This window comes from Microcebus murinus, chromosome 4 (assembly GCF_040939455.1).
Source record: "Microcebus murinus isolate Inina chromosome 4, M.murinus_Inina_mat1.0, whole genome shotgun sequence".
NCBI classification, from domain to species: Eukaryota; Metazoa; Chordata; class Mammalia; order Primates; family Cheirogaleidae; genus Microcebus; species Microcebus murinus.
The window spans coordinates 18,324,913-18,336,454 of record NC_134107.1 but is presented as its reverse complement, the minus strand read 5'-3'; the positions used below and the strand labels follow the sequence as shown (position 1 = coordinate 18,336,454).

The window sequence follows — 11,542 nt, the reverse complement described above, 5'->3', positions numbered from 1 at the left end:
ACAAATAAAATGAAGAGCTTTTTTCCTGTTGTTGCTCTTCCCAAAACATAAATTTTAGTCAGTTTATCTCCTTCTCTATGCCTTAAACTCTGGAGAGGGAAGGTGGCTGCACCTATAATTACTTCTGAAATGATAACAGAAGGCTCATGAAATTTCAACTTCAGATTCTTAAATTTTCATTGCATGCATAGAATGACACAAAGAGTAATTTTGGAGGATTTAAAATTCAATACCCATTCCATCTCTCCTTTTAAGCATCCTCTTTCTATTCATGAAAGATTTAAAACAAAAATTCACCAAGAAGCTATTGAAAATTTTGAAAATGTATCCTTTACAGAAATTCCACTTAATGTACTTAAAATCAGGGTGTATAAATTAATACCTCCCCCTTGATTCACTTCTGGTTTTTATTCATTCTATGCTTTCTAACATTCTACAATGTCAATCTATAATGTCAATCTATTAACCAAAAAAAAAAAAAAAAAGTTTAAAGGAGTATATTTCCATTAACAGTACCTTAATTTGAATTAAATATATTTTCTCTATTTTTGAGCTTTATGTGCTAATAAATAGAGCTGTGTGAGGTTAATAAAATTGTTTAAGATTGGATGTGCAAGTCAACGTGATTGTTTTAAAGAATGGAGGAGCTTCAGGCTTGGGCCAGGTGTGGTGTTTGTGAGAGAGACTTGTGCTGTCAAAGTAGGGTTCCTGAGATGCCTGTGATAAAAGAGAAATCAGAAAATTGTGGTGCATGGGACTGTCAATTACATTTAGTTACACGGTTTTTAAACAGCACTTTGACTAGTATTCTGATTTTGTGGAGATAACTCAAGATTTTGTTGAGTAACTTGGAAGGAGGATGTCTGGAAAAATGTTAAAAAAGAACATCTGAGCAAAGCTCTGTGCTACCATTTCATCCTACCAGAGTAGCTTTACTTGCTGCTGTTGTTGTTGTTAAGAATTCGTTTGTGTACAAAAGAATACTACAAAAGAAAATATTAAAACCATATATCTAGCACACCTCACTGTTTTACCAATGAAAACACTCAGACCTAAAGAAGGAAATAGTGGATCTCCTAAAGTCATTCAGCTAGTGATTCTGTCAGGAGTAAGATGTATGCCTCACCATACCCGTATCTATTCATTTGTCTTCCTTCTGCCAGGAGAAAGAGGACCCAGGATTTTGGTATTAGAAATAAACCAGGCCCGACTATATATCCTAAAGGATTCTTCAGGCTTTTATTTTTAAAACTTTTATTTCAAACTTCTGAGCCTGTTTTGTGAGAGGCAAAGGTGCTGGAGGTACTCAGGTAAGACTCAGCAGGCTGAGAAAGTTTGATGACTGTCAAACAACTTTAATGTTTCAGAATACATTAATCCCTAAAAGACATTTTTTGAAAAATTATACAAAAATATAGCATAGAGAAATTATAATACTGTCTTAAGTTGGTTTCCACAAGAAGGAGTCAATGATTTCTGTAAAAGTGGTTTATTAGGAATTATTCCCAAGAACAGTCATCAGGGAAGTGGACCCAGAAAAGTAAGTTGGCCAAAACATGATGTAGTATCAAAATCCCACAGTGGAAAGTTGGTTACATTCCAGGGGAAGGTTCTGAAGACAAGGTAGGCCAAACCTCTGAATTATTATAATGAGCAGGCAAAGGAGCTTGTGCATTTATATCCCTTATACAAACAGCAGTTATTGGTTAAGGGCTATCTTCCATTGGGGAGTAAATTCCTAGTTAACTTCTGGTTCATTTGGAATTTAGGCAGAACAGCTTCAGGAAGCTGGAAGCAGTTTCCAACAAAGAAATGCAGATACTAGCTCCTGAGAGGGAAAGCACACCAGGAGTTGCTGTACAAGTATGGAGAAGGGATCATATGGGACTGTGGCTATAAAAATATGGTCCTGTGCAGGCACCACCGAAATAACTTAAGAATTTGTTAAAAATGCAAATTATTTGTTGCCACACTATACCTCACACATCAGAATCTTGGACATTTCACCCATCAATATGTGTTTCAAGAAGCCCCGCAAGTGACACTGATGCATACTCTAGTTGAAGAATAAACCAAAGATGGTTGGCTCATGGAAGGAGTGCTGATTATATCTCTTCCAACTGCCACCTTACGAAAGAGCTAATTTTAAAACAAACATAATTGTGCTATTTAAACTCTAAATTTCAAATGCCTTAAACTAAGTACATGTTTTTCAATGGAAGGTCCGTGTGTGTGCTGATGACTTTGGTGGATTAGGTACATAAATTTGAGAGGAGGATACTGAGTGAGTTCATCTGTCATGCATAAATTTAAGAAAAAAAATTAGCTGCTTGGTTCAATCTGGAAAAAGAGTGATAGAAAAGGATGCAGTGCAGAGGTGGAAGATTTACATTTGTTATACAATAATTTCAGTAAGTTTCTAAGTTAATTCTACTGAATAAAACATGCTTTGTTTGTGATAAATAGATTTCCTAAATAGAAATTAGGTTGACATGGGATTAAAAGAGACAGTACTCAGAGAAACTGGAGCTAGAATAAAACTGGAAATAAATACAAAAGTCTAGGAGACTGCTGGCATCATGGGGAGGGTTTTGAATTTTTATGTGACATTTATTTTATAGTGGAGTGCATAAGTTTTACCATTATAATGTCTACTGCTGGATCAATGAAAATTGTAGAGCCCAAAAGGCTTTTTCTAGGAGAGTTGCATGAGGACAGATACAAATTAAAAATAAGAGGACCAAGTCTTCCTTTTGAAAATAAAGGAATACATTTTTCACCTTCTCAAGTCTGCACCCACACCCGCTCTAAGACCACTTACTTTAGAAAACTTGTAATTGTAAATTCCTTTAGTTCTTTCTCTATTTCTTTTAAATGCACATAAATCTTTTTAAATGCCAAACAGAATAATGTCTTGACAGCTTAAGACGCAGGGATGCCTTTCTCAAATAATTAGGAAGCATCTCTTTAAAATGTAGTTATCAAGGGAGATAGTGCCTGTACTCCCAGTTTATGTGGGAATAGGTGCCTGATTTAGGCAGCATGCTTTGCTCCATGTTGCAAAACTACATCAGCCATGAAGATAGGTGTTTATTTTTCATGTTGATAAAGCCAATTATCTAACACAGATGGTTACAGAGTTAGTTACTAAATGAATTTAGGGTGAACTATGTGCAAAAAGGGGTGTTTTCAAGTCTTCTTATTTGAGGATTGTTGTTTATTTTGGGATCATATATGTACAAGTTGTATCTGCTCCACTATATTGAAAGCATGGAATTATGTCTGAAATATTTTTAGCAGATTGCTGCGATGCACACCACATTTTGGTTTATTGCTTAGTCAATAATAAGACGATTTTCCTTCCCTTCTATCTTTGTGGGGAAATTTCCTGAACTGAGAAGAGATTTTGTTTTTAATTATGTTTCCCCAACAGTTATCACTAAATTAATGGTAAAATATTATCATTTTGGGATTCTTTTATTTGTTGCTGTATTTCAAAATTAAGAAATAAATTATTAAAAATGAAGCTTACTGACAGAGGATTCCCAGCTAATCAAAAGTGAAGAGTTTGACAAATTGTACCTCAACTTGTGTGTGTGTGTGTGTGCACGTGTGTGTGTGTGTATATATATATATATATATATATCTCCAAACTGCTAAAAACAATAAATCAATAATTGTGAGTCTCTTGAAATATACTAAAAACAAACAAAAAATAAGAGTAAATTTATTTAAAACTGGTAAATTTCAGGTAAGAACAGGGATTCTGTGGCATTCTTGCCAGGGACTGTCCTTAACATACACTCAAGATGGGCCAGGGCGGGCCTGGCTTGAAAACAAGCAACTTCATTACCAAAGCACGAGGGGTGTTGATTCCATTTGAAGTAAAAAGCAGAAATCCATGCCCAGTGAAGAAAGTGGCACTCCTATGCTGAAATCATGGTTCCTGTTAGAACAAGTGTCAGCCTAAAGGACAGCCCAGAAATTTAATAGATAGATCCTGGATAAGAGATGGCCATAGTGGTATTTGATACAAATCCCAACATAGCACACATCAGTAGCTGTCTTATAACATATAGGTATATAAATAGAGACTTGAGGGTACTCAGCTGAAAGAAAATGCTGGGACATAATTAAACACTAATAAAATTTTGGGTGTGAACCCCAAAACAGACAGAGATCATCAGCAGCAGAGGGTGGAAGCCATAAGGGCTCACAGAGTTTTAGGACAATTTCTCATCAATCATTGACTGAGCACTCATCTGGCAGACAAAGAGGCAACCCTTAGGAAGTCATGCTAAAAGATACAAATAAAAAAGAAATACTGAACAGTACGGTGAAAAGATGCTCTTTCCTAATTCTAAATTCTCATTTTCTTTAAGAAATAATCATTTTCACACAGCTACCTTTTTCTATTTATAATAGTAATAGTGGCATCTAAACATTCAAAGATACCATGGTAAATTCACACTGTGCCATGCAATTACTGTAGGCATTGTCTTTTTATTTAACATGTGAGATGTTTGTTTGAAGGGTGAGTAATAAATAAAAGTAATATATGAAACCCAAGTGTCCTGAACCACAGGAGAGAATCATTATAAATATACAGGATAGGGGAATATTTACTCAACACTTTTATGAAGAAATAAATGGAAGATTAAGAAGTATCACATTTATCAATTTTGCTATAATTTTCTGTGTTATTGAGGCATATCCAGAAAATCTGCTCAGACCACTATCATGGACCTTTATTTTCTTCTGCTATTTTCATAGTTTGGGGTCTTAATTTAAAGTCTTCAATCTATTTTGATTTGATTTTTTTTTTTTTGTATATGGTGAGAGATAAGGGTTTAAATTCATTTTTCTGCATGTGGATATTCAGTTTCTCCACACTATTAATTGAAGAGAATGTCCTATTTTGATTGTGTGTTCCTGGCAATTTGTGGAAAATCAGTTAGTTATAAATGGGTGGATTCAATTTTGGGATCTCTATTCTATTACATTGGTCTATGTGTCTGTTTTTACAACAATACCATGCTGTTTTGGTTACTGGGCTTTAACTACGATTTGAAGTCACATCATGAGATATCTACAGCTTTGTTCTTTTTGATCAAGATTACTTTGGCTATGCAGGGTCTGTAGTGGTCCTGAGGATAAATTTTACAATCTTTAAAAAAATTTCTGTGAGCAAAAAATTCTACTACTTTAACAGGGATTACATTGTATCTATAGATCTATTTAAATAGTATAGATATTTTACCAATATTGATTCCTTCAATCTATGCACATAGGATATATAGCCATATATATTGTCTTTTTCAAATTCTTTATTAAAATTTAAAAGTTATCAGCATGGAAATTCTTGAATTCATGGATAAATTTAATTATATTAATTTTTATAGCTATAAAAAATGGGATTGTTTTCTTGACTCTTCTCACTGTTAGTATATAGAATCACTACTGATTTTGTCAGTGAGGTATGCCCAGAACTCAAGTCAATGTAGTTACCCAGTGGTCATATGGGACAGAGATCGAGTCCATTTTGCAGAGGTTACAGGTTCATAACTGGCACCAGTACAGGTCAGGTGGCTGCATCTCTAAGAAGCTCAGACATCAGTCAAGAGTTACATGGATATGCCTCATTCAGAGGCAATGAGGGTCTACCAGGTGCTAAATTTCATTGAGGGAAACACTGTCTTGTGGACCAAAACAACATCCTATGTTCATTTTCCTCTCTTTTTCCCAAGTGAATGGTATATCTTTCCATAATGCGCTTCCTGGGGTCGGGGAGAAGTGATGTGGGTGATTTCAAATTGTCCTAATTTCTTCAGTGTCTCTTTTCTTCTGTTACAATCATGCAACATATAATTATGCTACAATCATGCACTGTGAATACTCACTTCATTTCCCTAGCTCTTGTGAAGCTATTTTTATGCACAAATATTGTTTAAATTGCTGTTTCTTTGGGGAACAATCAAAAGAGAGTCCTATTCCAAGATCTTTTTCCATCCTCCTACATTTCTTTTCATGTATCATAATTATTATGACTGAAGATTTCCTCCTATACTAGAAGAAACTTTTCTACACTGAAACACACTTATAAGTAGGGTGAACATACACGAGAATGTTAATATATCTTTTCCAGTCTAGTTTGATTTTTTGTCAAGATTCTTTCCTAAAGTTCAATGTCAGAATCCCCCATGAAGCTTAATGCCCCCTATTACTCAGAGTTTTATAATAGACTTAGTTGTACACACACTGATTGAGAAACATCAGAAAACTCAATTAAATTTTATAAAACAAACAAAATTGCTTCTCTAATGATGTAAGCAACCTTCATGAACTTGGATTGTTAAATATTTAATAATACCACAATAAAAATGATTTATTTTATACATTAAAGAAAAATACTTACAGTCACAAGAAAATAAAATACCTTTACAAAATCCACTAGGTTTATAACTCAATTCCAGCATGACAGTTCTTCAAATATGGTGCTCTGTTTCTCTCATTCTAAAATTAAATAAATTATATTAAGTGGAATAAAATTACTTAAATCTTATTCTAGTTAGTATTGAGAGTATAAGTTAATTGATGGTATACATTTTATCATCAAAATATTAATAAACAAGGAGTTTCATTTTTAATATAATGTTCATTTCAATTTTAGTGACTAAGCTGTAAAAAGGAATTATAATCATGTATAAAAACATATTTTCAAGATGCATTGATCCACTATACCCAACCATACCAAGGAAGAAACAAAAAAGGATATCAAAGTGTATAAAATATCATCTATACTTCTCTTGTCACATTGCTTCATTCAAACATATTTAACTTTTTGAAACCGATTTTTTGACTTATGTAGATATTTTTTTCTTTTCCAACTTGTTTACCTCCTTACTCCCTGTCAAAGTTGGTGATAATTTTTTATCCCCCACATTAACCTTACAACTCAAAGAACTTCAGTTTATTTTTCAATTCGAAAAATTAAAAGACTTTTCAAATCCCCAAATCCTACCTCTTTTTAATTTTCAGGATTTGTTGCAAACCTGTTAGTCAGCCATTCTGTTATAAAAAGCAGTTTATCCTTTCTTTCCTTTTTTGACCTTTGTACCCCCATAATATGATAAAATAAAAGGAAAAAACAAAAACAAAAAGCAGTTTATCCTAATGAATTCTTTGTTTACCTATTACATTATAAAATTACATTGGTTTGCAGGAAGAATCTGGATTTGCCATGAATTTCTTTAAGGCATCCTTCACATCCTTATTACGCAGGCTGTAGATCATGGGATTCAGCATAGGGATCACCAGTGTGTAAAACACAGAAGCCATTTTATCAGTATCTAAAGAGTGGTTAGTTCGAGGCTGTAAATACATGAATAACAGTGTCCCATAGAACACTGTGACAGCCATCATATGTGAACCACAGGTGGAAAAGGCTTTTTTCCTTCCTTCTGATGAATGGATCCTTAGAATGGACAAAACTATGTTGAAATAAGATACTAGGACTGTAATCATGGAAGAAAACAAATTTGTAGCTCCAGATATAAAGACTAATGTTTCTGGAAGGTAAGTATCAGAGCAGGACAATGCTAACAGAGGCACATTATCACAGTAGAAATGATTGATTACATTGGAAGAACAATAAGACACGGAGAATACACAAGATGAAACCACAACAGCTGTAGAAAAGCCATAGAGGTATGTGAGGGACACCAGCAGAAGGCAGATCTTGCGAGATACCACCACCATGTAGAGCAGGGGATTGCAGATGGCCACATAGCGGTCATAGGCCATCACAGCCAGCATGATCACCTCTGATACAATGAAAAGCAGGAACCCTCCCAGTTGGGTGGCACATTCATAATATGAGATAGTTTTTTTCTTTACTAAAAAATTGACCAACATTTTAGGGGCAATGACGGTAGAGTTGCCAAGGTTGATGATAGCTAAATGTCTGAGGAAAAAATACATGGGGGTTTGAAGTCGAGGGTCAACACTGGTGAGGGTGATGATGCCCAGGTTTCCTGACACAGTCAGCCCATAGATCAGCAGGAAGACCAGGAAGAGGGGAATCTGGAGCTCTGGACGGTCTGAGACACCTGTGAGAATAAATTCTGTGACCTGGGTAACATTTCTAGGAGCCATGTAGGAGTTCGGGAATTTACCTATTTGGGCAAAAAAAAGAAGTGTTTACAAACTTTAAAGAATTATTTTCTAGGACTTCCATTAGATGGCAAGAGCATTTCCCAAGATATATTTCTTTAAATTATGTATTAATCTAGCACAGTTATTAAACTCAAGTTTCTAGGTCTAATAAGTTTAATTTGTAAACATTTAGGAGTGAGAAAATGCAAACTTGGAAAATTAAGTGTGATAGCTCAGGTAGATGTTCCAGAATCATGCAACATTTTCATGATTTAGCTTTTGCAATCTTATTGAATTACGAATATGTTATTAGCTTGTAAATATTTGAAGCCATGGTTTAGAGTTTATGTCTTTTGCATTGAGTGTGAGAAAAGCTTGAATCATTTTATGTCTGCAAGTAATCTAGTGGCTCCTGTGATTTCTTAATCCGAGACTTCCAGTTTTTCTTAAGACTAGAATTTTGGGTACTACCCTGCCACATTTTTAAAATTCTATCCTTCTATAACATGTATTAGATATACATCAAATTCATTCAGTTTAAAATCCATGTCTGCTAACTACTTTTTGTCATTTTTATTTTATCAACTCAGATAAAAAATATATGAAGATATATCCTCAGGATTATTTTTCAGGTTACTGATTCTGTTTTTAATTTTCAATAAATAATATAATTTAAAATGTTATCATTTTTGCAATTCCTTGACATTATGCTTTACTGGATTCTACTTCCTATGCCTTCCTGCTTTGTGGTATTTAGCTTCTCAACCCACAAAATTGTACAATTGTTCATAGTTTTTCATTGTGTTTTATTTTAATTATATTTTAGTTATACAATTTTATGTTATTTTATAACTTTCAAAATCTATCTTCTCTCAATTTTAGTTGACCTTTATATTGATCTTTTTCACATTTTTATATTTTCATTATTGTAATACAAATAAACATTCTTATCATTTAGAATTTCTGTGATAATTACAGTGCACATATTTTGCATGAAATTAAATAACATTTTAATATGGCTGAATATTTTCTTATATATTTGTACTTAAAGGATGGTTACTATCCCCAAGTAAGCCAATTAAAGTTTCTTTGCCCTAATAATTGATAATTCCAGTGCTGGGTATCTGGCCAAAAAATCATGTCCCTTATCTAAAAATTCAGAGTTAAATTCTGAGGAGTGAAGAGTATCATTATAAATTTCCCATCAATTTCCAAAGGTATAAACATTTTCACTTATTCTATATACGATAATATAGAAAGAAGTTTACAAAAATATACTTCTGTGAGAAAAAGTGAAGTGACAGTGTAAACAGAATCACATAAACAAGACAAAATAATTCCTAAAATTGTTAGTATCTTATATAAGTTTCTTTCTGACACTACGCATCATTATCTTTCTTGGTTTCTTTAAATAATCTTCTGGTGTATTTATTTACCACATAGTTAATTAATTTCTATGTTGTGCTAAGCAATATTCAGGCCTCAGATAAATTACTTATCTCTCAGGTCTTGAACCTGAGAGATATCTTTCCTCAAATAAAACCCCTGTTTTTGATATCTCATGGAAATAGTTTTTTCTGATATTTTCTTAATTAAAATGTTGGCAGATTATTTACTATTAGATAGCTTAAACATGTTCCATTATTACATATTATGCCTACATGCACATACACATGTGTATATATGTCTCATGCACACATCTGTATATGCATATGTGCATATCTTCCAATGATAGGGAAGAATCAAAAATCTGGTCAAGAAACATGTAAACATGATAATTTCAAATAACAATAAGTATGATAAGCAAACTAACCAGGAAGACACAGTAGGATAACCTGGGAGAATAAGTTCACATGGGATGTTAAGGGTTGGACTTTCTGAGAAGTTGACATTTGAATTCAAACCTGAAGTTTTCAGAAGGAACAAGCTATTTAACGAATGACAGGAAGAACATTACAGATTCCAGGCAAGGGTGAATATGTTGAAAATGCTACTCTGGAAAGAAAAATACGCCGTGCCTTTTTCTTACCTGTCTTCTTTGAGTTTGCAGGCTTTTATAGTCTGTCGGCAACCTTCAGTCTCCTTATTCTCCCTTGGCAGACGTATCAACTATCAGCCCGTGTTAATGTTTCCAAATTGTATCAGCTACTCTGATTCTGCTGAAACCTAGTATGATACTAGCTTTATCTTTTATTTGAAAATGCAGCCTTAAAACCTTAAAAGCAATCATTTTAAATCATTAACATCATATTCATACTCTAATATTCTCTTTCAAAGTTCCATATTGGGTTATTTGCTAATTTCTATGAATAATTTCTTATCCTATACATCTTTCTCTTCTACTTCTATCTTGGGTCAAGTCTTCATTAACTCTGCCATTGACTCTTGTATCCTTCCTGGTCACTGCATGATGGTTCTCTCAGATAATCAGGTGGAAATGCCAGTTATTAAGGCTTTTTGAGTTATTAAGAGGTACAATCTGAGCAATTATTAGAATAATGAAAATAAGCTTTTGTCTCATTTTTAATATGTTTCACAATCAGTCCATATTACTTTTACAAACATGCTACCCTACCAGGTATGCTTTGAAAGTATGTTTTTATCTCTGACCCTCTGTGTCCTTAAGCATATTGATTCTTCTGAAATTACTCCATTTTTTGTGAAAGATTTCTGAAAGAAATTTGTCCACCATTTGTAGCAGTCACATACAATCACAAAATGGAAATGAATGTAATGTGAAGTGGAACAAACAAACTTGAGTTTTGTATTATTGAAGAATGTTGTTTCTCATCATTCTCTAGTCATTTTCAATATTTTTAACAATACTGTTGATTAACTTGATAGAAAGATGGTTGAATTAGCTTTAAATTATAAATAGCACATTGCTTTGCCACCAATGGGTAACAATATTAGTCTTTAAAAAGTGTACTTCAGAAACAGTTTCCATGTAATTTGCATTCTCTTTTATTATAAAGTTTATACTACAAGAAAAAGAAAGAAAACTAATTTTTGAACATTCTCCATTAGGTCAGTTGAAAGAAGGGAAACTCAGAAAATGAATACTTTCTTTCTGGATTCATTTTTTTTCTTGATAACATAGTAGGTAGAAGTTGTGTCCTATCATACCAGAGCTATAAGGTTCTGAGTTTCTTGTAATTTTACTCCTGCATATGCAAGAATCTTTCCTCAAATAAAACCCCTGTTTTTGATATCTCATGGAAATAGTTTTTTCTGATATTTTCTTAATTAAAATGTTGGCAGATTATTTACCATTAGATAGCTTAAACATATTCCATTATTACATATTATGCCTACATGCACATACACATGTGTATATATGTCTCATGCACACATCTGTATATGCATATGTACATATGTGTGTACATAT

General features: G+C 33.3%; 1 protein-coding gene across 1 annotated transcript; it reads right to left on the bottom strand.

Annotated features, from left to right (window-relative positions):
- Positions 1 to 7,206: 7,206 nt before the first annotated feature.
- LOC105861262 (olfactory receptor 8J3-like) lies at positions 7,207 to 8,154 on the bottom strand. Its single transcript, XM_012746654.1, has one exon. It carries the CDS (start codon positions 8,152 to 8,154, stop codon positions 7,207 to 7,209), a length of 948 nt encoding a protein of 315 aa, XP_012602108.1.
- Positions 8,155 to 11,542: the final 3,388 nt, after the last annotated feature.

Coding starts and splice junctions, on each gene's coding strand:
- LOC105861262 (XM_012746654.1), bottom strand. CDS start 8,154: ATGGCTCCTAGAAATGTTACCCAGGTCACAGAATTTATTCTCACAGGT.